Below are 27,884 nucleotides of genomic sequence, written 5' to 3'. Positions count from 1 at the left end.
GGAAAATGTTCATATTTTAAACCTAAAATAGACAATTTGTTGTCCAACTAGCCTCTTAAATATTTAAAACGTGTTGCACAGGTCCAGTACAATCTCTTGATTTAGCTATATAACTTGAAAAAGCTATATAGCTTTATAAAGCTATTAAAAATAGCTTGATGAAGTTATATATGTACAGTTTTTGAAGCAAATATTTCTTGTAAAAAATGAACAAAAAATAGCAATTAACTTGCTTCTCATATTTGCACAACTGACCATTGTAAACTTGACCACAATTAAAGATAGTTTTAACACTGCAGCTTTTAAATACTTATAAGCAAAAAATATATTTCCATTGTTTGGGTAACTGTTTACCACTTTGTGTGCAATGAGGCGTGGATAAGTATGATTTCTTCTCATTGTGATAAATTATTACCAATCAATTATCTTGTTTACCATAACTGACCTCCTTTATATTTCAACTGTGTGGTCATGAATCAGTTGCCCCAAAACTTTTAGTGCAAAGTCTCTTAAGGAGACGCAAATTGATGAGTATTCTTTACATGCATTGTTCACAGAACAGTTCAAAGTTAAAAACTCTCACTTGACTAAAGTGCGATTTTTTATACATACTGATAAAATTACAAATTTAAGAAAAATGTATGACAAAATAGCTAAATGAAGCTACTCTGAATAGCTTAATAAAGCTATTTAGCTTATTAAAGCTGTATAGCTAAATCTGGAGATTGTACTGAATATATTCACTATATACAATTTTAACACTTTTAGGCTTCCGTACATTAGAGAAGTTGAATAAAAGTTTAATTTTGGTTATTCAAACATTACATATTTATAATAAAATTATGTGTTTTTATAATACCGTGTCCAAGTAAAGTTGATAATCCTCGAAAAATCATTTTTAGCAATGAAACCTAGGAATTATAGTTATATACATCTAATTCCTGCAATGCTGCTCCTCACTTTACCAATTGCACAATATTTCTGACTTCTTGAACAGAAGAGTTACAAGAGGTATGTAGTTTTGTCGCTGTTTTCGCAGTAAATAGTTTCTAGCTTTCTGTCTGGAAATAAATCTAACGACAACATTAACATTTGGTTAAGGATCGGAGGTTTGTATGGACAATCATTAACTGTAGCTGCATGTAGGTCTGTAGCTCCCGGTCTGAAAAAATCGGATGGACGACCTGTGAGCTACATGTACATCAGCAGCTGATCAGGTCCAGTACAATCTCCAGATTTAGCTATACAGCTTTAATAAGCTAAATAGCTTTATTAAGCTATTCAGAGTAGCTTCATTTAGCTATTTTGTCATACATTTTTCTTAAATTTGTAATTTTATCAGTATGTATAAAAAATCGCACTTTAGTCAAGTGAGAGTTTTTAACTTTGAACTGTTCTGTGAACAATGCATGTAAAGAATACTCATCAATTTGCGTCTCCTTAAGAGACTTTGCACTAAAAGTTTTGGGGCAACTGATTCATGACCACACAGTTGAAATATAAAGGAGGTCAGTTATGGTAAACAAGATAATTGATTGGTAATAATTTATCACAATGAGAAGAAATCATACTTATCCACGCCTCATTGCACACAAAGTGGTAAACAGTTACCCAAACAATGGAAATATATTTTTTGCTTATAAGTATTTAAAAGCTGCAGTGTTAAAACTATCTTTAATTGTGGTCAAGTTTACAATGGTCAGTTGTGCAAATATGAGAAGCAAGTTAATTGCTATTTTTTGTTCATTTTTTACAAGAAATATTTGCTTCAAAAACTGTACATATATAACTTCATCAAGCTATTTTTAATAGCTTTATAAAGCTATATAGCTTTTTCAAGTTATATAGCTAAATCAAGAGATTGTACTGGACCTGTACATGTAGAGTGCCACGGTACCCATTGTTAAAAAAACAAAACACTGCAATTTACGGCGCACATATTTTGGACTAACTTTAAGTTATTTTCACACGAATTCTGTGAAAACATTCAGTACCATTAATAATTTTTTCAGGCAATTTACCAATGATACTAGTAATAGTGATATCGTCACTTTACTTGCCTCAGATAACATGCTAAGGCCTAACCGACTTCGGAAAATGAAGTATATTTATTCACGTCGAAAAAGATAGTCTTCATTTTTACATGTAAACAAACTGCACCACTTCATTTAACGGTGCTGCTGATGGTGTTTAAAAAAATATCAGAGGCAAGTGAAATGATGATATGTATGTAGTAAAATGTCCGAGAATTTTTTTTGATTCAAACATTTGTAAGAATGTGTTCAGAAATAAGATTAATCATTCCAAAGCAGCACAATTTTTATGTGCTGTAAATTGCACTTTTTTTTTATTATGGGAGGCATCGTAGCTCCCAGGTCATTCATCCAATGGGGATGGGTGTCAAAACATAAGAATACATTCCATCCATCGTAGGTCAGAGGTCCTGAATCAACCAGCTGTTAACAGGATTACTGACCATGCACAGATCTAAAAAACGGTTCTTGGGTTTTCCCTACACCTTCTTCTGGAAATTTGATTTGGATTCTTAAAAATGGGTAGAATTAGAATATGTCTCGAACCCTCAGAGCCTAATACAAGTATTTGTGAATTGGGTTAGAATATCCCTGTATGCAGCATTTTTTGTATTGTTTTCAACAATCCAAATTTTAGGTCAAACAAAGCTCAGCTGGAATCAAACATTTGAATTTTGCTTAGTTTTAGGTTTCATTGAAAATGTACTCACAACTGGATCCAAAAATAACTGATGAGGCAAGAAATTTTGGATTTAAGGTAAAGGAAAATTGTGGAGTTTGGAAAAATATGTTTATTGCCTCTCCCCATCCGTCAATAAACAACTATAAAGTTTTGAATGTCTTTATTGCAGGCTGTAAAAGATGATTTTGTTGCAAACTTTTTAAAAGCAACTCTTCCGGAAAAAAGGTTACGTAAAGGGGAGATAGAAAATCTTGAATACTTTAAACAAAACCTAGATAACAAGCCTATAAAGAAAAGGAAACTTAAGGAATCCAAAAGAAAGAGTCTTACATCTCGAGAGCGAAGAAAACTGAAGTTGTTTGACATTCCAAAGGAAGGACATAAGTAATTTTTACATCTTTTGCAATGACTTTGTATAATGAAGTTTACCATATTAAAGTCTCTATCATATTTGTTTGCTTTGAAATGAGAGAAAGATCAAGTTATTAATTTTTTTTCAGATTTGAAACATATCTACCTATGCATGATCTATGGAAAGAGTACATGAAACAAACTTTGGGGTTGACAGATAAGAGCAAGTAAGAGAACAATTTATGATATTGAATATTATATTTTACTTATGTCACCGAATTTCCTAGAGTGAAAAATGCTTTAATTTATTACACAAGTAATATGAAAATTTTCCATGAATTTCTGGAATATCAAATTCTCTTCCTTAGGGGGTTGATCATTATAACTTTATGAAATGATGGCCTTACCCCACCCCCACAACCCCTTAAGTGACCTTAAGACTTAAAGCCAACAGGTCAGGGACAAATAATGTTTCTATAAATACATTCTATATTCCGGTAACCACATTCAAGGACATTGTCTCTGCTCTTCTGACTACTTGGTAGTGTAAAAAAATTGCCCAGGAAAAACTGTTCTATTATTAAAGAATTAACTTTAACGAGGCCGGGTCTAATTTGTTCTGCCCTAGATTTTTGAATGAAATTTTTTACATGAATTTCTACTGATATATTTATTATTTTAAGATAGAAAAATAAGACATTTACCACACCGTTTGTTTAAGGGGTCATCTCAAAGTTTGATAATTTTTAACATAGGACCCTATGGGATTTTGCTTGAAATGTATCAATTTTGCACATTTTTTACATTTTTAAAAAACCTCTGCCCTAGGGATTTCTTTTTCTGTTCTACATATTAAAGTTATTGCTAAAAGGCATCAAATGGTCAAATAAAAAAAACCTTTTACCTCCTGGTTTGTTCCAGGGGTCTTATCAAAGTTGTTTTTTGTATGCCCAATTTCCCAGATTTGTCAGATTATGGCTATTTTATATTTGACAAAGGGGGAAATGGTGATCTTTATTGTATTATTAAAACATTCAGACATATCTAGGTAATAAGTAAATATATAACATCACATATTAAGGGTTATTTATATAAAATACATGGTTACTGTCTTGAAATATATGAATTAAGCTATATTTAGGCAGGTTAAGAAAACGTGACAGAGGACTAGGCTTGCTGAACCCTCTTTACGATTTCGACCCGAGCTCAAATATAGCTTATACTTCGAGACATTTATGTTTATTCCACAATATAATATCAATTTTACGCATCAAACGAGCTATTTTCAACAAATTTCTCTGAATATCTGCAGTTGAAACTATCACGCCATGGTGTCAACAAAGCAAAAAGATGACGTCACAATACAAATGAAACGCTGTGCGAAAGCTTGCGTACTCGTTCTGTACTCGGCCTCGTTAAGTTTTTGTATACACTGTATATAAATATATATGTACTGGTATGTTTATTTTTAGGCCATTTGATCAGTATAACTGTGAAAGCATCCTGAAAGCGGACTTTCATGGATGTTTCCTAACAGTTTCCAAGTCCTGTTGTCCATCTTACATTGGTGCTACTGGGATTGTTATCATGGAAACCAAGAATACATTTAAATTTATTACCAAACAGGATCAAGTAAAGTGTAAGTAACAGCTGGTATTTTCTTATTTCCTTTTTTATATATATTTAACTTTATTTCACATTCAACGTGACCATACGACCCATGATTTTTAAAAAATGTTTTATTTTACTTCCAGGCATCCCAAAGAAAGGCAGCGTTTTCATGTTTGAAATTGATGGACATTACATCACACTATATGGCAACAATTTCTGTTGTCAGCCAGTTTTAAGATCTACACATAAATTCAAGCCAAAGAAATATGTTGCAATATGAAAATTAATAAATGTACCGTAATCTCACATTATTGTAGTTCATATCTTACTCTTTTATATGTTCCCTATGAATTAAACACCATAAATAGCTCGTTTTTTCTTAATATGCAAGTATAAAATAAAATCAAAGAGCCCTTTCAAAATATATTACCTGAACATCACAGTACATAAATGCCATAATTATTTTATTTTGATATAAAATTTATTCATACAAATAATACGAAAAATATTTTTTGCAAGTGTGAATACATTGAATGTAAAAGCAAATTAATATACCAGTATTTCAAATACAACTGATAAATGTATAATTTGTTCATAAATATATTTAAATTGTTTTAAAAAAAACCCATTAGATACGTATGAAATCTTATGATGTCTTGGGTTTTGCATCCTTCTCTTCTTTACACTTTTTTATAATCCGGTCAAAATGTAACAAATAAAACTGACAAACAAAGCGGAACAGTCCCATAGTGAATATCTAAAACAAAAAAAAAGAAATGTTCTTTAATATAAAGGAACAGTAGTGCAAGTCAATTAAATTAGCTGACAATATCTGTGCAATATGTGTGACAAGCTACAAAACTATAGAGAACTTGTTTTCAACTTAGTTTTGCAAGGATGACTTTGAACTCATTTTTCAGTCATTGGAAGACTGGAATAGAATTCAGCAGTAATCTTTATCTTGGGAAACAACAGATTTCTATCAAGGTAAAACCTGGTATCTAAATACCCCATTGCCTGTAAGGTTTGCTTGCTTGTTAAGCAAAATTACTTGCTAACCTACTGTTTAATGCATAAATTAATGTCTTAGTTTTAATACATGAAAATGAAATGGAATGATAAATACCTGCTGAAGTAAATCCAAAATGGACGTTGCAGGGGACATCCCGCTTGATAAGTTGCAAAGCAACCAGCCATCCATACCAACGTAACTCAAAAATTTCCCATTCTGCAAATCAGTGATTAAGATATGTTCATCATCAATTCATACATTAACAGCAAATAACAAACCATGGCATTTAGGCAGTACATGTTAATATGAAGATATACAACCTGAAAACAGCCAGTCTTATACATGTACATCATGAAATAGATGCACTGTACAACATGGATTATTTTAAACAGCTATTTACAATTAACTGGTACAGGATAACTGTTTTATTAAGATATTATTTATTAGTAATGATGGACTCCAATTGTATACATGCACTCACCACAGCATCCTTGAATACTGACTTGGCCACATCACTGGGAGAAAACAGTCCTACTGTATCTGATATGAGCAGTGTTTCCCTGGGCTAAGACAGAATTAATTATTAAAAAATTATGGAAGTCTGGATTTTTAAAAATAAATACATGTGCTCTTTAAATCTATGTTTAAATATATATATTGAGAGAGAGAGAGAGAAGAAAGAAAGGAGAATAATAATTATACAATCTGCATGTGAAAATTTATTTAAATCCTTGAAAGGTAGCAAATCCCATATTTACACGCTGTATCTGTGGAAAAAAATTAAATAGACAATAGAGTACTAACCTTAGATTTATTCTCCTCTGCTAGACCAGGAGTGTCTGTGTCAGGTGGAAATGCCATGGTAACATAAATATTGTATGGTTTTACCTGCAATAACAATGTATAGTGAAGTAGAGAATCATAGGGAAGTCTTATCTTCCAATTAACAATGAAGTATCTTTCATAGTGAACTAAGAGAGTAAGTTTTCTTTTAAATATAATATCACTGTAAGAAGGTGAGTCTAGCTCCTTGTACTACACTAGCAAATTCATTAAGTACCTCCATTTGAAGGGACTCTGCGAATCCCCTGAGAGCGAATTTTGAGGCTGAGTAGGCGGTGTAGCCAAACACGCCCACTTGTCCTGCCTGTGATGAGATGAAAACTATTCTTCCTGCATTGTTGTCCTTCATCCCTTTTAAGGCAGCCTTGGTGACATTGACACCTCCGAGAAAATTCAAATCCATCATGCGCTGAGATACAGATTAGATAATAGGTAAAATTTTGGATACTATCAAAATAGACTTTAAGTTATCATATTTATCATTCTTTGATATATACAAATTTAATATTAATATTAATAGTTTGTTGATTTATTGAATTTTGAAATAAATGTAATTGTGTGTACATGCATGAAATTAAAAAGATTAAATAAGCAATAACTTATAAGATGCATTTAGACTGAATGTCAATAAAATAAATGATTTTTTTTTTAATAAAGACCTGAAATTGCTCAGATGAAGTGTCTTCAAAATTTCCAGCCACTGCACTGCCTGCATTGTTAATTAGAATTGTAACTGGTCCCAGATTATTTTCAGCCTGTAAAATGAAAAAAAATAAAGAATAATAAATGGACATAATCTATCAAAGGTATCATGATGCTAAATTGATTAGTCAGCTTTATTCAAATCAACTTTTTTTTTGGAATAGTTCAATTAAAAACTACCTAAATGTTTATATAGTATCACTCCAATTTACCTTTTTAACAGCTTCTTTAACCATTTCTGCACTTTTTGTTATGTCCACAGATGTTGAAAAAACCTTCTAGAAAAGTTGAACATATTTGTAAGTTAAACCAAGGATGGCAGTGTTAAAGAGCAATGTTGACAATATTGGTGCATTTTGCACAGTCCTGAATCTGACCAGGATTGTAGAACAACAATTTTGCAATGCAATATAAAATAGGACATCATAAAGTTATCACTGATGAAAGGATCCATATCATACAGAGTATAAAAAGAAATTGACAGACAGTGTATCATTTATATATGGTATTTGCATTAGAAACAGACAGGAAAAAAATAAATGTTACTTATTAATGGATGAATTTAAACTACCATAAAAGCATGTCATTTTGTAATCACTTGGATACTAATACAATTAGAAACGTGTTGTGACCCTTAGACATGAATGCCCCATCTAATGTGTACATATGAATTGCAATATTAAGGGGTGGACCTTCATTTTTTGCACAAGAAAAATAGGAAATAGTGAAGTCAAGGTAAAAAAAGGGTTTGATCATTGTAAAATACATGTACCAGGTATGTCAATGTGGATTTGCTCTCAGTACTTTGCATCTTTGAAGAAAGATCAGAAAATTTTGAACAATACATGTACATACTCTTGTATGAAGTTAGAAATCTTGAGTAGTTTCTTAAAAACTGATATAAAAATGATATAGTGAGTTACTTTGAGCACCAGTGATAAACTAATGAAAATAATCATTAGTTCAGGTCTTTGTGAACAACTGCCTGAAAAGCATCCTTGGGATAAGATAGCCAGATACCATTAGAAATATAGACTTGTGGAGGAGGATGAAATGAAAACCAAAGACCTAAGGAACGAGAAACATGACAAACTTTTAGAGTATAACCAACAAGGACAGCAAAGATATGGAACAGAAAAGAAAAGCTAGCATAGAGTGTTAACATCAGACTTAAAGAAAGTTTGCAAAACCTGGGAGGAGGCAAAAACAATCACACAAGACAAAGGGAGATTGAACGCCAATGGAGTCGTCATATGTCCTCCATGGGATGCAGTGAATTAAGCCAAGTATTTGCAAGTAAGTAAGTTTATCAATTAATTTGGCTTTTATCGATAATTATTGGGTCTCTGAAGTTGTCTACTTACAGGTAACTGGACTCACCTGAGCATCTTTATCTTTTATGTGACTTTCTATTTCTTCTTTTGCATCTTCTAGTTTTTTCTGTAAAATATAATATATATTTTGTAAATATCATGATACAGTAACATGGTTATAGTGATGTTCTGGGGACCTTTGAATTTACTTCACTATATGCATAATTTGATATATCTGTAAAATCAATTCCAATTAATGTTGGCCAAATGATTTCAATCCTCACTCCTATATACATGTAATCAAATTGCTGTTTTATCATAACCATGATAACTTTGCCTTGATCACCAAATATTTAACGGATATCCATTGAACGGATATCCATTGAATGTAAAAACATAATGCTTCAAAGCAAATTACTTCATTCCTGGCCATGATAGTGACATTAGCTCCATTTTTAACCGCCTCAATAGCAAGGGCTTTACCAATACCACTAGATCCACCTGTTATCTGAAGAAAAAAAAATTAATAAGCATCATATCATGAAAGGCCACACATAAACTCATGCGAATATCACGATTTCCTGATACACAGAATAATAAAAACATGCCATGATTTTATCAACTGATCAATCATGGTTACACTTTATCAAATTTATACAACAAACCTCCCTAGGCAAGATATTTGTAATGAAATGGAGAGACTGTAGAGAAAGACATATAGGTAATGACCATTCATAAACACTTCAAATCTTTCAAAAATTATCAACCACTTTATCGATGCTAATCTAAATCTATAAGTATTTTGAATCCTTCTTCTTCCGATATGGAGTTGACCTCAATAATTGAGTGATTAATAATGATTCCAGTGGGTTTAACCAGGGACGTATATACTATGTTATATATATCTCTGGTTTAACATTTGTAAAATTTGTTTAATACAGGACGCTTTCTCTTTTAACAGTTTAAAAACTGTTAAAACTATTCACAAGTACAAGTTTGCTGTGTCGGAATAATGAAACTTACCAATACATGAGCTCCTTTTAGCTTTATTTTCTTTGCCGATAGAAGTTTTGATAATGCAAATAAAATTACTAAAATCAACAAAATTCCACAATAAATCAACATCTTTAACAGTAACTGAGTAAGTTCGGTCCGTCGCTTGAGTATACCGGACACACTATGACGACACTATTGTACAAACCCACGCGTAGAACAAGAAATTCCGAATGATAAGTTCTAAATAACAAAACGACAGTTTTAAAATATGTGTGTATTTCCTTAAAAGTTCACAGCTCTTTGGTACCCTTTTTAGTGGTGAATCAAAATATGCAGGGTGTTGAAACTACAGTCCACTGACTGCATGTACGGTTCTACATAAGGATCCAGCGAGCGGCTGCGTCGATCGTTAGGGTGAATTTGGATGGTAAATTTGCATAGTTTTTAAAAGTTACGAATTTGAGCCGGTAATGTCTCTGCTTGCCCCAACATGAAATTATACACAATATATATCTCAGTATATAATACTTAGCTATATAAAATGATACTGAAAAGCGCTTAGAACTTCACCCACCCCTTTTCCGAAAAAAAAAATTGGAGCTGAAAATATATATAGGCGGGATGGGTGGGTAGCGGTTATCTGCACATTTCCTAGGTTGCAGATTCACCTGAATATCATTATGACATGTTTACAACACTGTGCAATAGTTGTAAGGTTTTTGATTGAAATATCGTCATTACAGCTATACAAAAGGAATAGGTAATCTTCTATTCATTTTTTTTGGGGGGGGGGGGTATCTTAAAGGTGATGTTAGTGGGTTTTTTTGCGCATGTTTTAATACAACATTTGTACTGTTTTCCTTAAATGATTGCCAACGATGTTCAAATTTCAAGGATTGATTTCGTACAGCATGTCACACCTGTGGTGTCCACACGCGGGTTTTTATTCGGGAGACACGCGATCTACTCTTTAGACAGGGATAGTGACGTACATCGTACAGCCCCTTCCTCTATCGCTGGTCTGTGATCACCAAATACACAGGTATAGTTTGATAAAAGTAAAAAAAAAAAATAGATACTCATATTCAAAATAATTGCTTATGTTCTTTTTATCACTAAGAAAAAAAATATACTACGTAGTTTGAAAAAATTCTGGTATTTCAACGTTATTGCACTATAGTCAAATCTTATACATATTTTTAACAGTAAAAAAAAATAGAAGCACTTACAAAGAGAATTTTAATTTGCGATTTATAAAATTTACTATTGCCTTTTCTATAAAATCACAATATTAAATAAAAATATGCTTGAGATCCTGTTGGAAAGTTTCAGGTTGATCTGTCACAAAAATAAATGCTAAAAATATAAATACAAAATTCACAATACAACAAATTTTGTATTTACCACAATAGAATCAAATTTCACAATTTTAGATAGTATTTCTCATTATTTGAACAGTTTCAGGACCGCGCCATTATGCGAGGACTCGGTGTGACCGTACTGGTGTTGGCTGTGGCCTACCTCTGGTCCCCCCGGACCGATGCTCGGAGCTATTCCTCCTACTGGAAATCCCCCCGCCGAACGGACTATGTTCTGGACCATAAATTTTACAATTATCTGGGTACTTTGATTTATCCAAAGTTTATTTACAATTCATTGATAGTTTACCCATAATTTCATATATATCAACGAATCTGTATTGAAAAGTTTAATTGACAGTCGATATATGGACAACTTACCGGTATACAGTTAATGATCCTTGAGTTCTTACTCTTGAGAGATAATAAAAATTCAAAAGAGTATATTTACTTTATCAATTTTTGTAAGACACAATTTCCTTAGTTTAAAAAAATCCAACTGGTGCGTGTTTTAAAAAAAGGGATTAAAACTGCGGAAAGACAAGGGATAAGAAGGAATGCAGAGAAAAGTTTTTTTCATATTGGAAAGGATGAAACATATATTGGGTACGTTTATCACAATCTAATTGTCTACGTTTTTTTTCAGAGCGGGTAACTAGAGCCCCTTTCACAGAGTTAAGGAAAGCTCAACTAATCCTGACAAGCTATCGAGAAGCCAACAAATACAGCGCCAACGGTGATGCAAATGACGCCGCCAGAATTTTTTTCAGTTTGAAGCCTCGTAGCATCACATTTGTGAGTCATTCTTCATTTTTCATAGTTGAGCGCGAAATTTGGTTAAATCAATGGGTTTTAATTATTCTTTTAAAGACCTTTTGTTCTAAATAATATTCAGAAAGTTCAGAACGGATCGACAATTCCAATGTACTGTATACATATCTTTTGAAATTCACGGTATGTCTTACGTAAAACCAAACTATAAGATACCAATTTACAAGATTTTTGCTTGGATCTTTCATATCATAGTATGTCTCCAATATGCGCTTGACTAGCTGCAGGTCTGTAGCTCCCGGTCTGAAAAAAAAAATCGGATGGACGACCTGGGACCCATGCAGCTATAGCGTTTGACTGTTTTTTTTGGAACTTTTAAAAAAGTTTTATGATGTAAAGGATTTTCTAAAATCACGATTTATTACTTAGAGTACAGTCAGATATGAAAGGTGTGGATTCGGGGGCTGCCGGACTAGACGCTACAGACGAAGGAACCGTTACAGAACTTCCAGGTCATACTATCGAACGAATGGTTACAAGAGACGTTACAGGAGAAGCCGCGGAAAATTTACGTATAGAGCAAAAAAGTATGGTAAAAAAATAGTCAGAAAACTTCTTAGAGGGTCCGCAAAACGAAAATCGAAGGGGAAATCCAGCGTAAAGGAAAGTAAATCCAAAAGACCATCCTATAGAAAGTCGGCGAAAGGCAAGAAATGGAGGGGATCCGGAAGAGGAAAGAGTCAGAGAGGTTCCAAAAGAATGAGGGGACGGAAGGGATCGAAAGGGAAAGTGTGGAGATCAAACGGTTACAAAAGAGTATGGGGACGTTGGGGGAGCAGGAGAGGGTCGCGGAGGGGAAGTTACGTCAGAAGGTACCGACCGAGGCGACGGGGATCCCTCACGGCCCGCGGACGTGTGGGGATATATGACGTAGTACTGATGACGAGCCCCAGTAAGGCCCAGATTGTATTCATACCCCGACGCTCTGTTTACTCTTACAACAGGGAACTGAGGATCAAACGCACCTTCACCTTCAAAACAAACACTTTCTGGCAACGGATATTGTATAGGTTTTGAAACAAGTAAACTTTGATTGAAAACGATGAACGTGTAATTAAACATGCAATAAAAACCAGATAACAACGACAAAAGAGTTTTGTTTTCAGTTTGTCAGCATTGTTTCGGCTATTTATCAATAATTGTTGCACGACCTTAGAACACAATTTTAAACAATAGCACTTTTTGATGGTTTGTCTGCGCCAGGGGTATATCTTTTAAGGAACAGTACTAACTTCAGTTAACTTCAATATATTTGAAAGGTGATTATGTTACTGTTTAATCTGTTAATTTTAAAGTAGGCTATATTAATTTTGATGACTTCCGAGCCCCCGTAAAGAACATTTAGGGACCCCCTCTCTTTTTACGCCTTTTGTAAAACTACCTTTACCTTAAAGCTGCTTGGTCCGATTTTATATCAAATTTTATGCACGCTTTTAAACGATGGTTATGCTAAGTATATGTATAATAATAGACATTGCAGTAGTTTCCCCAGTCAATTAAGCCATATTTCAATGAAGGAAAATGCGTACAAAATTTGCTAACAAAACACACGACATTAAAGGGTATCGCGTTATTTCGCCTCATGTTAAATTTCACCCCTGACGAAGAGACGGGTATGGTTGTATTACGACTGTGACATCGCTTTAAATAAAGGTCGAAATGATCAGACAAATTACAAATAAACATTTGTACGTTTTGTTCGCTAATATTTCTGAAGTTTGCTTTCTTTACAATCGATGCATAGCATGCGGGTTGAATAACCCCAATCATTCGGGGGACGAAACCAAACGGTTTCTTTTTCTAAACATTCCCGTGATGCATTTTGGTTTGTTTTTTCGTTTGCCCAAAAAGAAATTATTTTTATTTACTTTGAATATTTCTAACTTTGAAAGGAGACTGATTCTGCTGGTGTAAATAGGAGAAAGTCCATAACTTTTTAAGATAAATGATTTGTATGGGAAATTTTTTTATACTGTAATAACAAAAAAATCGGACCAAGCAGCTTTAAAAAAATGAATACTAGTAATCGACACCTCTGGCCCTTCAAAATTTTTATCACAGACACGTTCGATATATATTTCATTCAATTAAAATGTACATAAAGTCCATACCCCCCCCCCCCATTATTTAGATTCAACTTATAGTCTGACAAGGGTGTCCGATAGAATTTTATATACTGGGCGTGGTTTGCAATGATGGGAGTACGTGTAGGCTTGTAGGATTTTTATTTACGAGGGGCCTCCAGAGGCTTCTATTTTTTTTTATTTAAAAAAAAAAAGAGTGAAACAAACAAACATCATGAAAAATTGCAATTAATTACGGGTTTACAGTCAAATCTCTTGTCTCTATCAAGGTGAAAATGTTGATACTTTGTCAACATACTTAAGTTTATTTATTAGTTAATCTTAACAAAAAAGGAGTTTTACAATTAAAAAAAAATATTCAATAATTGCACAGTTCTAACATTTTATAACAGTGATAAGACGTTCTCTCATCAACATTGAAATCGCATTGTGTTTGAAACCTCTATGTTTGTTGATTGATTTTTTAAAAGTAAAAACCATACAACCTTTAAAGGCTTTCTAAGTAAGAGAAATCGGCGATTACACTTTTATATGTAGAATACTTAACAAAAAAAATAGAGCCGTAGTTCTTAAAAACAGAATGATAGATTTAAACATTGAGATACTTTTTTCTTAACCACAAATTACATTTCTTGAACTCTTGCATAAAATATCTAAAAAGAAAGCCGACTTCTTGAATACGGACATCACTTTTCGTGGATTAATTGCAACTAATCAGGTAAAAATCCTTAAAATTGGCATTTTAAATAATTTTTCTCATAAAACAAACACAGGCCGGAAACATCTGTATAAGACATTCATTTCATCTGGTGCTAATTCACACTCTTTTTTTCATGCATTCGTCTCTCTTTTGTTTTTTTTTTTTTTATATAAGTATTCTTTTTTTTTTTTTTGCATCTTCAGAGAGGGGGTTGCAACCCCCGTAATCCACCCCCTTTGGATCCGCCACTGCATGTTTAAAACTATAAAAATAACTATTGAATGCAAATCCCCAGTGATTTAACTTTTTTTAATTTACGATTTTAGTAAGTTCCCAGGTAGTCTAGTGGTTAGGATTCCGCGCTCTCACCGCGGCGGCCGGGGTTCGATTCCCCGTCTGGGAAGACTTTTTTTTATCTGTTTCTATTGCGTTGCAATGTATTTTATTGATAAAATACGGGGGAAAAAAAGAATCATAAAATTTTCCTACTTAAAACACTTCTCCATATCCAGATACTTGAATTATGAATGTTATACCAGTCACAGTATCGACACAAACCCTTACTGTACTCTAGGGTTTGTCACTTCGTAACACCAACATGAGAGAATACATTATCATGGATAACTCGTATATTTAAAACAACAAAGTAAATTATATTACTCTTCGGATATAAGCTGAAGTAAGAGAGTTTACGAACATCTCTTTGTAATAGTTTCATTCAGATTAGACATTGGACGAAAACATTTTAGCAACAACTCCAAAAAAAATTCTGTCAGTGGCAAAATAAATACATGTATAAACAAAATGTCATAGCAACCATATTTGATACACATTTTTTATATACCTCAATGATATTTTAATATGATCATGTCTTACTTTTTTGAGTATAGTGTTATAAATTTATGGATACATTTTGTACTTTGAGAATAAAATCTTCATGTATCAGATACGTAGATTCAGGGGAGGGGGGGGGGCAGCCCCCCCCCCCACCACTTTTTCTCGCAGCAACAAATTTTTTTAAATTTACATATAAAAGATTGAATTATCATTGAGTTGCCCCCCCCCCCCACACTTTTTTGGGAGTATGTAAAAAAAATGATATGAAAATAAGAAAATGAGGAGTGAAATTGAAGTTATATACTACGCCCCCTCACAATTTATTTTGATAATACGGATTGACATGTATCGTGTAACAAAATAACTGCTGAACATGCAGCGCAGTAAATATAGTATTGTGTCGTTCTAAAATTATCTCGGCCAAGTACTACCGGAAAACAAGTATGCTATTTAATAATATTTGTATTAAATAAACAGATATCATGTGAGCTGAACTCGCACGAGCACGTGTTAAATGACTACAAAAATAAACCGAGTTGCTTTCCGTATATTTTTTATTTGAGGTTATCATAGGTTGTGACATTCGAGTGAACGTTTCTGCAGCTGCCATGCAGTCATTGACCAATCTAGAAACCCAAGAGAAATCGTACTCAGACATAGAAGAATGGATGATAAAACCAATGTCCAAGATCGTACTGGACTGGGACAATACGCTGAAAGTGTACCGGAAATCTGACAAAAGATTGTCGTCACGGGTGGCGAGAGATCGCCTGCTTCATTGGAAGAAGAATCTATCGTGTGAACTTTTCATTATCAGCGCAATCAGACCGACTCGAATGAATCTGGAAACCATATTGATGGAAGTCGAGAGGTTAAATCTTACGGAGGTCTTTACGTGCCATGACGATGAGATTGTGTTAGTTTCCGGCAAGTATGCTAGGAAGGGATCGGTCATTATTTGTGGTTACGACAAGGCAGAAACGTTTCTAGAATTGTGCTCGCATGCAAATGATGGAGATGAGCATGACATTATTTTCTTTGATGATGAGTTTGTTAACATCTACAATTTTCGTGCCATAGTTCCAGGGAGTCAGTGTTATCTTATTAGCTGATGTAAAGCTAGGCTATGCTACTTTTGTAGACTACGCTTTTTTCGGCTTTATAGTAATATCCAACAGGCCCAATTAATCTTTTAAAATGTCAGCCCCATATTTGTTCAGTCACTCAGGGTAGTGTTTAATGAGATTTGCTTTTATTTTATCACAGTTATGATTGATGTTTACAAGTTTTAATATATTATAATTTGTCTATACAATTTCCTGCTTTTATTGTATGAAGCAGAGGCTAATTAACTCGGAGGTACAGATTAATACTAGTATTATGTGTACATTTTTTCCTCCTCTTTTGCTTTTCTTTGGTGTTCATCGTTGGAAAGTGCAGGTTATTTACGTTTCGATTTTTTATTTTATATTTTCAATATCTTCTGATTGAATTTAATGCTTTGTTTGTCATATACATATTTTAATATATATATATATATATATATATATATATATATATATATATATATATATATATATATATATATATATATATATATATATATATATATATATATATATATATATATATATATATATATATATATATAAATTGATTTCTTATCATGCATGCACCAGTATATTAAAACTGTGATAACATTTTTTAAAAATATTTTTTTTCAATATCGATACACTCAAAATTTAATATACTTATTTATACGTACATGTACTTAAATATAATTATAATTATGTATATACATTATAGTTACCAATATCTTATTGTCATTATTATATTTTTTTAGAATAAATTTACTATATTTGACTGTCGTTTTGTGGATATTTTATCGTCAAATTGTTGCGAAATTTGATTCACATGAATATCAATAAAACAATATTTGACTCTCGTGCATTCTGCAATATTGAGCAACAACTGTATAATTCACTGAATACATAATATGCGATTCTTTTTTTTTTAACTCAAGATATATTATCCATACAGTATTCTAAACAAAATAATGATGACACATTAGAGTTTAGAGTTTAGACAAAATCGCAATTCAAACTGATTTGATGAATACCGGTTCAATTTATGTTTTTTAATACTGGATACATAATTGTTCCTTGAAAGTTTAACCTGTTAAAGTACATGTATGATAATATATTATATTACGGTAAAATGCAAACCATCGCGAAATGAATAATATATATAGTAAAAACTCTTTAATTATGTTCCAGAACCCTTAATTTCAATTAATGCGCAATGACAAAGAGCGAAAAAGGTCAGGAAATTGTCATATTTTATATTATACATGTATATGAATAAACTGTGTAGACACAGAATTTAACTGAAAATTTTAATGAAAGATTTTTAAAAGGTAAAGTTATTACTAAATGTGATGTAAACTTGTTCATGGTAAATGTTGTAGGAAGAAAAAATGCTTCAGAAAAAGTATAATGTAACTTTATAAAAAGCAACACATAAAATTAAAACTAGGGCACTTTTTTATATAAATTACTCTCTCTCTCTCTCTCTCTCTCTCTCTCTCTCTCTCTCTCTCTCTCTCTCTCTCTCTCTCTCTCTCTCATGCGCTTTTATTCGGGAGAAACCCCCGTGTGCACAATAATTCCAGAGAAACTCCCGTGGCAATCAAATTCCAGAATTAAACGTATAAATAGTTCTTTCTCAGTATCTGAATGTGACAATACATGTTACTTAAATCGCATTAGTGATAAAATACAATCGTCGTTTCATAATATATATGCTTATTTATATTTACGTCCGAACTTACGTCTACCTAAGTGGGCGTAAAATTTTGGCTTAACTTTAGTCGGACGTAAAGATGCGCAATATGATATATTCGAACTAGTCCCGTATTTACACCGGCGCAGCGCTAAGTCTGGACGTACGACTCTTTATGAAACGAGCCCCAGGTGTAGTGTCAAATTTACACAAACTTGACCTAATTTCTATTGTTATCTCATCGAAATGTTACAGGTATACAATATTTTCAAAAATCTAGAACGCCAAGATGAGGTAAGAATTTGAGTCAGTTAATGTTTAGTAATTTATTGTATGCAGTCATTCATAGTTTGTAAAGTATGTAAAAAGTGCAACGTCCTGCATCTGATCATAGTTAATGGGCCGCTACGCCCACCCGTTTAATGCATACTGTAGTAAACATTTACGATATATGCAGTGCAGACTTGTACACAATGATCAGCGAAAAAAACAGTACAACCAGCTGTTGGGTCGAAGGAGAACGTGCGATTCATTAAAAAAATGTTAAAGAAAAATATCAAAGATAGGAACTGCACTAAAATGTAATCGTGTCTTCTAACCCTTTGTCTACAGTAAGAAATGGTTCCCACCCCAATCCGATCTGGAGAAGGGCGTGAATGGGCTTCATATCAATGACGTCACACCCGACACTGTGGCCACGTCCTCACGTTTCTCCTCTCCCCCTGGTCCCAAAACAGAGGCCCTGGTACCGCCCATCTATCATTCATCCACGTATAAACTGCAATCCGTGGATGATTATCTCAAGATCCTGGAGGAGGTTTGCATTTTACATACACAGATATCAATTTTTGCGACTGACCATTTTACCTAATGAAGAGAATCTTTTGAAAATCCACAAATCTCTAATCCCAAAAATAAGAAAGAATTGTTAAAAAAATTTAATGTACATGTACTAGTATCATTTAATTGAACACAGGGTGGATACATTTACTCGAGGTTGGGTAACTTCACGAACGATTCCGTGTGCGCTGTCATTAACAGCTTAGAAGGTGGAAAGGGGAGCCTGGTGTTCAGTACGGGAATGGCGGCGATATCTACGGCCTTGCTATGCTTTCTGAAAAGCGGTGATCATATAGCAAGTATATATAATCAAAGCTTGTATTTCATACCTACAAAGACAACTCTATAATTTTCGTTTGTTTGTTTGATGTTAAACGTCTCTTTGGAGTGCTTTTCTATGAGGAGCTTTCTCAGTTGTACAATCTGATTAAAATCAGCCGTTCTGATATGCTACCGCTCTCGGTAGCGTATCAGAACGGCTGAATTTGATCAATTTTGTTTTGTAAAGCAATGTAGACACTTGTAAAAGTTCTCCCATAAAACACTGAGGTGAAAATATATTTATTTTTAACATTGTGAACAAATAATATAAACATTTGCTGCGAAATATTGTCGGTAGTTTATGATTAATCAAAAGGTCATTTGAAAACTAATCTAAAAGCCTTACATTGAATTTTAAAGACGGGACTTTAAAATGTAATGTTAAGATTGAATATGGTAGGGTATTGACGATGTTAATTCACTGGAAAAAAAGAAGTCATGCGAGCTTATTGCTTCCTTCAAATCAGAACTTGAATTAATGTTTTAAAAATAAACCTGTGAGAAATTTTAAAATCAAATTACCAGAACATACATGTACATAAAAATCACTTTTCTTTTTGCCTGTGCATGTACCTTTGAAACATACAAGTGTATCGACCGCAAAAGAGGTGAATAAACGTGTTTTACCTAGAAGCACCTTTAGAATTTACACCTTTTTATCAGGTGGTAAACAACCCTTGTTACAGCGGGACATACGACATAGTGGTGAACATCCTGCCACGGTATGGAATCGAACACACCTTTGTCACCACCGGGTGTCCAGTGGAGGAGTATAGAAAACACATCAAACCTAACACTAGGGTATAACCTTCTGTTTAAACCTTTGTTCCTTTTATTTTGGCATTTAGAACCATTCTAACAGGGCCTTGGAATGTCAGTAGGACGTAACTATCTATTTCTTGCGTAAAAACAAGTTTAATATGACGCTGGTTTCAAGCGTAATATATATACACCAATTGGTAATCTTAACTCAAAAGCTTAGTTCGAATGACCAGAAATGAAATAGACGGGCCTACGTCACAATGCATGCTTTTTGACACAACTACCCAAAGTCCAAGCTCTTGTTAAAATGGTTCTATTTTGCCACAAATAAAAAAGTCTACTTAAATATTAATGAACTCATTTGGTAAAGGTATACAACTCGAATTGTTTGGATGATTTTTATCAAATGATGTATTTTTGACTCCTGAGACGCTACAAATACCAATACTAACTATAAATATAACAGGTGTTGTATGGCGAGACTCCCTGTAACCCAAACATGGCCATCCTTGACCTGGAAGAGTTCGGTAAACTTGGGAGATCACTGGACAATGTTCTGACCATAGTGGACAGTACTTTTGCCAGTCCCTACCTACAACCCGTCATCAAACACGGAATCGATATATCAATGCATAGTTGGTACGTTCTTGTATTGTATTAGCTTATTTAAGTTAATATTACAAAAAGAACCTATTAAGAAACACACTTTTCATGTATCGATTGGTTTATATGTACTGGTTGCAATTGCAGTACCAAATACATGGGAGGCCACAGTGACCTTGTGGCTGGATGTCTGACCTTTGGATCCGTGGATCTCTGGAAAACCATGATTCACTATCAAACCACTCTGGGGACTTCAATGGTTGGTCTTTCTTGCAAAATTATAAACTCACTACACGGGCACCCTTATGCACTGTACTTGTAAACGTTTTCACTGTATTGTACGTACGAGATGGAATCTATTTTCACTGAACATGAACTTACTTATTGAACCTCTTTTCCCCGTTTGTCGTAGGACCTGAACAAGTTTTACCCTGCATGTGGCCTCTGTCTCTGGCCATGTTCTCAGTCTCATCCTAAACGTACCCCTGCTTGAAATGTTCTTCTAAATGTGAACTTTTCTGTCCCCTTTATTCTTTTAGTGCATTGCGGAACCCACCTTAAACATATCTCTCGCTATTTTGTTATTCTTCTACGTCATACAATATCTTTTTAAGTGAAAGCAAACTTTAGATTAGTTTTAATTTTAATGAATTTTACAGTCTCCCCACGATGCAAGTCTTCTCCTTCGCGGAATTAAAACTCTGCCAATACGTATGGAGAAACACAGTTCGAATGCGCAAAAAGTGGCCGAGTTCTTGGAAAAGCATCCTAAGGTACAACTCAACAGTACTGTCTTTATATCATAGCACACATCTGTCCATTTCAGAAGTTTTTGCTCTGTCACACTGGGAAGTTAAAGTGTGGATGATCACGCACTATGAATTCTTGTCTAATTTTAAGATGCAATCTTATTCATATTATGATGAACTGCTGCAGGTTCAAAAGGTGATGTATCCCGGTCTCCCGTCCCACCCCCAGCACCAGATCGCTAGGAAACAGATGAAGATGTTCAGTGGCATGATCGCCGCGGAGATCAGGGGCGGTGTCCAAGGAGGCAAGATCCTAGTAGAGGTATGTGTCGTTTCTAATCATCAAAATATGGTGTACAAGCTTTGATGAATCCCAATCTTAGTCATGGAGTTATTGTCCCTTCCGATATAAAGTACTCACGTTGTATATTTTATTTGACAAAATGAAATATATTTGAAATGATATTAATTATGACTTTAATTATTCATCGAATAGACCCTCAGACCCTCGCTGCACAAAGCACTCTGCACAAATATAAAACATAAGTTATATATAAAGAGCCTTCATCTGGTCTTCCCTTTATTTTAATTTCAATTTACATTATTTAATATGTGAACAGAATGTGCGACTTGTTCAACTGGCTGTCTCGTTAGGAGGAGTGGAAAGTCTCATCGAGCACCCAGCGACGATGACGCATGGTCCCATGTTGATGACGTCAGAAGACAGATTGAGCGGTGGTATAACCGATGGACTCGTTAGAATAAGGTACTGTTTGATATTTAGTAACTGCATCATAAAATTCAATTCTTTGCAGCATATCCAATTAAAATTGCTGTCTTCTCTTTTTATAGCATTGGTATCGAGGATCCTGATGACCTCATCAAGGACTTGCAGCAGGCGCTGGACAAAATTCCAGAAAACGTCATCGGTTAAGAACCGAACTATTTTAGTTATCATGTTCAATCATCTGGCAGAACTAAATCAGAGTAATACCATCTATAAACTAAACTGTCTTTGTCTTAATTAATCACACATCAAAGAAAACACAACAGGAAATTGTATACTACCTGTATATATGTATGTGTTTAAATCAATCTTCAATGGCAATTGGGGCACACAGTGCCTTACTTCCGGTAAATTGCACCACGGCTCAGGGTAAACAAACGTGTACATTTTCTCGCCAAGTAGACGGATACTAAAGGACATAAAATTGGCGAGGATTTTAAGAAAAATAGTTGAACAAGGGAGTTCTGAACTCATAAATGCGAACGGTATTCAAGCGAAAAGTATCATCACAAAAAGAGCGCACTTGTTTGTTTAATTATGATTACATGTAAGTGCAACAAATAGATACAATGTTAACTAATAGATTGTTTAGTCATCTAAAGGTTTGAATTTCTTAAGAAGGACGTAATTGTTTTTGTTTTTTTTTTCATAGAGATGTTGAAAGAGTTAACATGGCATGAGCAAGCAAGAAGCCCATGGGCCAAATTTATGACAACTCGCTTTGAAAAAAAATTATAAATCTAAAATTTTAAGGTTTCGTTTGTTGAAAGTATGATAATGTGTAAATGGTGATGCACATGTAAATGATTAACTGTCTGAAAATCTAGAGGGGACAACCAAAGATATAGTTTAATCACCAGTACATTATTCAAAATTTTTAAAAATAATCACAGGAAGAAGGCTCCCACCATAGTCTTTCCTTCCCAAACAAATAATTTTTAGCAAACCAGAGTAAACGTTGTACAACGAAAGAGGAATGCGTTATGCTGTAAATAAACGTGCATATTGTACAGTGATAATGGAAAAAAATGAGCATGTCTTGTTTCTCACACGGTATGATGTAAAATCTGCATGTATATAAACATAAACTTTCTTTTCAAATTCAATAACCAAATACATAACTTCATTATGAAAATAAGAGTTACAATCAGGGATGGGGTAATCATAATCAGTAATCGTAATCAGCTGTAATCGATTACAGGTTGCTGAGTAATCATGAGTAATCAGTAATCATCCATTTTTCTGATTACAAGTAATCATAATTTAATCGATTACTCTGTGAAAAAGTCCTGTAATCATGATTAATTTTTGATTACTTTTATGATTACAATGGCAAAATTCAATAGGTTGAAATGATTATTCATTGGATCTTATATTTAGTGAATAAGGTTCAGTCTTAAAGTTGGCCAGTATTCCTTTATTGCCCTTGGGCATGTTTAAATTCATGTCTAGTCACGATACAATGAGTTTGCTATTCAACAGTTCTTGCTTTTAGGCGCATTAGAAAACAGTTCACATACTGTGCTTATTTAATTGGGAAAATTATTTAAAGGGTCACTTTTAGTTGGACTTTGTTTAGAGAAAGATGTCTGCTGTACAACATTTTGAGTTTTCTGATGATCGACCTTCATCAGGTATTGTGAAAGCCAAATGTAGATACTGCTCTGCATACATATCGGGGAATACTTCAAATAGTAAATAATGCAACAAATTACATTGATACCAGAATAAAGAGTCCTGTCAAAAAATGCCTGTTTTTTTAAATGAAACATTTAAACTATGAAAAAACTGAAAAACAAATAATGTAATCTAAAGTAATCACAAGTAATCATGATTACATTGAGGAAAAGAAATCTAATGTAATCGATTACTTTTAAAAATAGATGTAATTAGCCTGTAATCGATTACTTTTAAAACCAAAGTAATTGTAATCTAATCGATTACTTTACAAAGTAATCGACCCCATCCCTGGTTACAATGTACAAACATTAAAACATTACATATTAATCAAAGTACTGAGAATACTGAAAGACGGGGTCTTAAAAGTGTCCATGTTTTCCTCGAATATGTTACAAAAATTATGAGTAAGTTTGAATTAGTTGTTTCAATCAAGTATGTTAAAATTCGGCTTTTTGCAATTGCCTGATACTTTGTCTAAATTTTACTAAATGCCGGTGTAATGAAGAATAATGACCCCCGTAGAATAATGACCGGGGGTCATTTTTCTACGTAGAATAATGACCCCCCGGTCATTATTCTACGCCGAAAAATGACCCCCGGTCATTATTCTACGTAGAAAAATGACCCCTTTGCCTGAAGAATAAGTGTCATTTTCATAAAAATGAGCACACTCCACATGAAGAAAAGTGACCCCTGTAGAATAATGACCCCCTTGTAAATTAAAGTTTTTCGGTATATTTTTTTATTATTTGTGAAATAGTCTTTACACTATTGTAATTTTTACTGCTGCAGTTTACAGAAAGTAACAGAAATTATAATTCATATTCAAATAAACTTAAAGTAAAAAAAGGGGTATATCTTAGAAAATAAACATCCTTCCGTATTGCATCGGGGTATGGTTGTTATCTTAACAATTACGTTTACATATATCTATGGTGTTCCGATAGGGCCACTTCGACCTTATACTCTGTCCTGAGTTTTTGCTTCCACCACTTTTTGCTTGATATTTCAATAATAGTAAATACCTTTGTGCTCAAACTACGTTCATCCACTAATATAAAAAATGCCCAGATTATCTGTTTTGAAACGTCCCCTCTACCGCTTCAGGTTTCAATACACATCCCGAAATTGAAAGTCTACGGATATTTTGCATTGCAACAGCCATTAATAAGCCCGGATGATAACGTTAAAAAATTGCGCGATGTATTCCGAGTGTATTCCGAATGGAGAAAAGATGTAAACATTCCCCATTATAAATCTCCGTAAGGAATATGTTTTCGTTCCTGTGAATTTTTCTGAGCGGAAAGGGATAATTGTTCAATGAAAATATCTTGGATATATTCCCTTTAAACGATTTCAACTGTATTTCTTTCACAGGTATGGGTAATTTTATTAAAAATCATCAAAAGGCGATGGAAGCAATAACTTGGGACAGACTATAGTTGCAAAGGCGATAGTGCGAAGGCGAAGGAGCAGAAGTGCGAAGATGCGACGATTAAGCGCGAAGATGTGATGCCTAAAGTGCGAATGTGCGAGGGCGTAGGAGCGATACTACTATCGCTCCTTCCCAACTTACACTCTGGCCTTCGCATCTTCGCACTTTCGCCTTCGCCTTTTTTGATTGCATTCAGCAAGTCTCGGTCGATTACATAGATTTTAATACAGGCACCGTACTCGCCAAGGTTTTCCGATTAATCCATGCTATTATTGGTACGCATGTGCTATGCCATCGCGCTTACTATGAATGTTTATAAATATTTTAATGTGTACATGTAACATATATTTTTACCAGTGCTGGCTATGCCTAATCATTATCTACTCCACACAAAATTTAATATCTGCCACAATGTGTACATATGCACTTCTAGACTTCTGTCACTTACAAGCCGTCTGTTTACCGTGGACCGACACAGTAACATTCTAATTTCATTTTGCGATACCCCTTGCTCATGCATGGATCTAGAGGGGGAGAGGGGGTCCGCCCCCCGGAAAATTCAATATTAATAATTTTACGCAGTAAAACGGGAGAGGGAGTCCGGACCCTATCCTCCTGGATAATTTATTTTTATTAATGCCTCGGAACCCTTTAAACGATGGAGAGCTCCGCAATTATAAAACATAGGTAATCACAGATTACAAAGCTCACCGAGACGAGGCATCACCTTTATGAGGCATCACCTTTATGAGACCACCTTTATCATATTATATGAAAACTATCCTTTATGATCTTGGATATTCATGGATTCTGTTTTGAAACAATATCGTATATTATCTGTTAAAAATGTGTATGATAATCATATGTTCATATGTTAATCAATACAATAATATAAAATTAAAATTGCATCCTATGAAATTTACAATATATATCATATATTACCATAACATACCGTAAAAAATTGTGATATGATATTGTAACGTATGATATGGCATTGTAATGTGTTATACATTATAATTGTATTTTATCAAATAATAGAATATCATAAAACATAATACAATATAGTATTATATGAAACAATATCATATTGCAATAATACATCATAACATTGAAACATATGATATTATATTGAATAATTAAGCATTGATTTATTATTTTTTGAAAGATGTGGTCTCATGACTGAAACGAAGTGTGCATACAAATTGTATAACGCGCGCTAGCGCGTTATGAAAATTTGTTTGCACTCATCGTTGCAGTTATAAGACCTCATCTTTCAAAAAATAATAAATCAATGCTTATATTTACGTTTTTAAAACATGTATTTCCTTCCCGCAAATATGACTTTTTTTTAAAAAATGCTCTGTCTGATTCAACGAATAATGCGAAATTAACGGAATGGCCACTGGAACAGCCGAAATATGCTGACATAAATCGTGCACAGCGTTTTAAATTCTAATAACACAATTTTATTTTTCTTTCTGTAATTTAATGAATATACTCTTGGTAAACTAAGATATTAATCAATTGAATTCATTTAACTGTCAAAATATATTTACATCAATGAAATATTTATCAGCGTAAATATAATATCAGGTCGTTATCCGGTTTGAAGTCGCGAGAAGAGTCAGTTCTTGTTCTTTGAGAAATACTGAAGGAATACTAAATGTATTCATACGCACCAGATTTGGTGATTGGGTCTTTTGTGTTGTGCATAAATATCACTCAAATCAACCAATGCAATTTAATAGAGGGAAAGAAAGTGAATGTAAATATTATAGTATGATATAGTATTGTATGGCACTGTTTCATATTTGATACATAATATGATATTGTATTATACATGTATAATACAATGTATTTTTATACAACATTGTATCAAATAAATGATACAATATCATGGGATAAAATAAAATATTATATAATACAATCATATTATAAAAATATATCATATCATAAAATACAATTGCATGTGATATGATAATATATCATATAAACCACTATCATATTATACAATATCGTATGATACGATATTTTATAATATTTCAACATCATATATACATTTTCATGTTATATAATTCTATATTACAGAAACCAATATCATATTACACAATACTGTATAATACAATATCATAGAATATACAATATAATATCATAGGATGCAATATTATATATTGCAATATCATATGTAATAGTATCATGTGATTAAATAATTAATAAATAATACAATATGATATTATTACTTATTATAGGTTAGTTACTGACTCACTACGGAAATATATTGGGTTGATCAATCTCATAGATGGCGAGGCGAAGCCGAGCCTTCTATGAGATTGATCAACCCAATATATTTCCGTAGTGAGTCAGTAACTAACCTAATAAGTGTTTTGTTTTCTCGAGGACTATCAAGCGACATATTTATTCACAAATAGCGATGATCTACGCAAAGCCATGTACAAGATGCCTTACATCTCGTCCAATTTAACTCATTTAAACTCTTCAAAATTTTCATCTCACCTTTCAAATACTCTTTCAAAATCTTTGCTTTACCCATGTTTACTTACAATGTTTTGTTG

The 27,884-nt window shown here is 33.4% G+C and overlaps 4 protein-coding genes and 1 non-coding gene across 10 annotated transcripts; 4 read left to right on the top strand and 1 right to left on the bottom strand.

Moving 5' to 3' along the window:
• The first annotated feature begins 943 nt into the window (after positions 1 to 943).
• LOC105344975 (ribonuclease P protein subunit p29) lies at positions 944 to 4,985 on the top strand. Of its 4 annotated transcripts, none has more exons than XM_011452914.4 (6): positions 944 to 1,011; positions 2,722 to 2,790; positions 2,885 to 3,099; positions 3,216 to 3,293; positions 4,539 to 4,705; positions 4,821 to 4,985. In XM_011452914.4, exons 2-6 carry the CDS (start codon positions 2,734 to 2,736, stop codon positions 4,955 to 4,957), a joined length of 654 nt encoding a protein of 217 aa, XP_011451216.3. In that variant the 5' UTR covers positions 944 to 1,011; positions 2,722 to 2,733; the 3' UTR covers positions 4,958 to 4,985. The 4 variants fall into 4 exon arrangements, with proteins under 4 accessions (XP_011451216.3, XP_065934482.1, XP_065934480.1 ...); XM_066078410.1 differs by having other exon boundaries at positions 974 to 1,011; positions 2,716 to 2,790; XM_066078408.1 differs by having other exon boundaries at positions 980 to 1,109; positions 2,716 to 2,790.
• Positions 4,986 to 5,323: 338 nt separating this feature from the next.
• Positions 5,324 to 9,672, bottom strand: LOC105344976 (3-ketodihydrosphingosine reductase-like). Its single transcript, NM_001305361.1, is given in 10 exon segments — positions 5,324 to 5,434; positions 5,804 to 5,905; positions 6,171 to 6,254; positions 6,494 to 6,577; positions 6,750 to 6,941; positions 7,192 to 7,287; positions 7,447 to 7,512; positions 8,615 to 8,674; positions 8,966 to 9,055; positions 9,571 to 9,672. Coding segments are annotated over 10 exon segments (987 nt in total).
• A 753-nt stretch (positions 9,673 to 10,425) lies between these two features.
• Positions 10,426 to 12,823, top strand: LOC105344974 (uncharacterized). Of its 2 annotated transcripts, none has more exons than XM_020074023.3 (4): positions 10,426 to 10,585; positions 11,002 to 11,164; positions 11,548 to 11,696; positions 12,102 to 12,823. In XM_020074023.3, exons 2-4 carry the CDS (start codon positions 11,020 to 11,022, stop codon positions 12,747 to 12,749), a joined length of 942 nt encoding a protein of 313 aa, XP_019929582.3. In that variant the 5' UTR covers positions 10,426 to 10,585; positions 11,002 to 11,019; the 3' UTR covers positions 12,750 to 12,823. The 2 variants fall into 2 exon arrangements, with proteins under 2 accessions (XP_019929582.3, XP_034337704.2); XM_034481813.2 differs by lacking the exon at positions 10,426 to 10,585 and adding an exon at positions 10,590 to 10,698.
• Positions 12,824 to 14,847: 2,024 nt separating this feature from the next.
• Trnae-cuc (transfer RNA glutamic acid (anticodon CUC)) lies at positions 14,848 to 14,919 on the top strand. The gene has a single exon. It is a non-coding gene; the product is annotated as a tRNA-Glu (tRNA).
• A 3,343-nt stretch (positions 14,920 to 18,262) lies between these two features.
• LOC105344973 (L-methionine gamma-lyase) lies at positions 18,263 to 22,418 on the top strand. 2 transcript variants are annotated; one of them, XM_011452908.4, is made up of 10 exons: positions 18,263 to 18,389; positions 18,747 to 18,951; positions 19,111 to 19,269; positions 19,959 to 20,096; positions 20,524 to 20,696; positions 20,808 to 20,919; positions 21,320 to 21,433; positions 21,597 to 21,731; positions 22,030 to 22,175; positions 22,262 to 22,418. In XM_011452908.4, the coding sequence occupies exons 1-10, from the start codon at positions 18,310 to 18,312 to the stop codon at positions 22,341 to 22,343; spliced, it is 1,344 nt and encodes a 447-aa protein (XP_011451210.3). In that variant the 5' UTR covers positions 18,263 to 18,309; the 3' UTR covers positions 22,344 to 22,418. The 2 variants fall into 2 exon arrangements, with proteins under 2 accessions (XP_011451210.3, XP_011451211.3); XM_011452909.4 differs by having other exon boundaries at positions 18,274 to 18,428.
• Positions 22,419 to 27,884: the final 5,466 nt, after the last annotated feature.

The sequence above is a fragment of the Magallana gigas genome, chromosome 3, assembly GCF_963853765.1.
Source record: "Magallana gigas chromosome 3, xbMagGiga1.1, whole genome shotgun sequence".
Taxonomy (NCBI): domain Eukaryota; kingdom Metazoa; phylum Mollusca; class Bivalvia; order Ostreida; family Ostreidae; genus Magallana; species Magallana gigas.
Note: the sequence above shows the minus strand (reverse complement) of the source record. Positions and strands in the feature narration are given on the sequence as shown.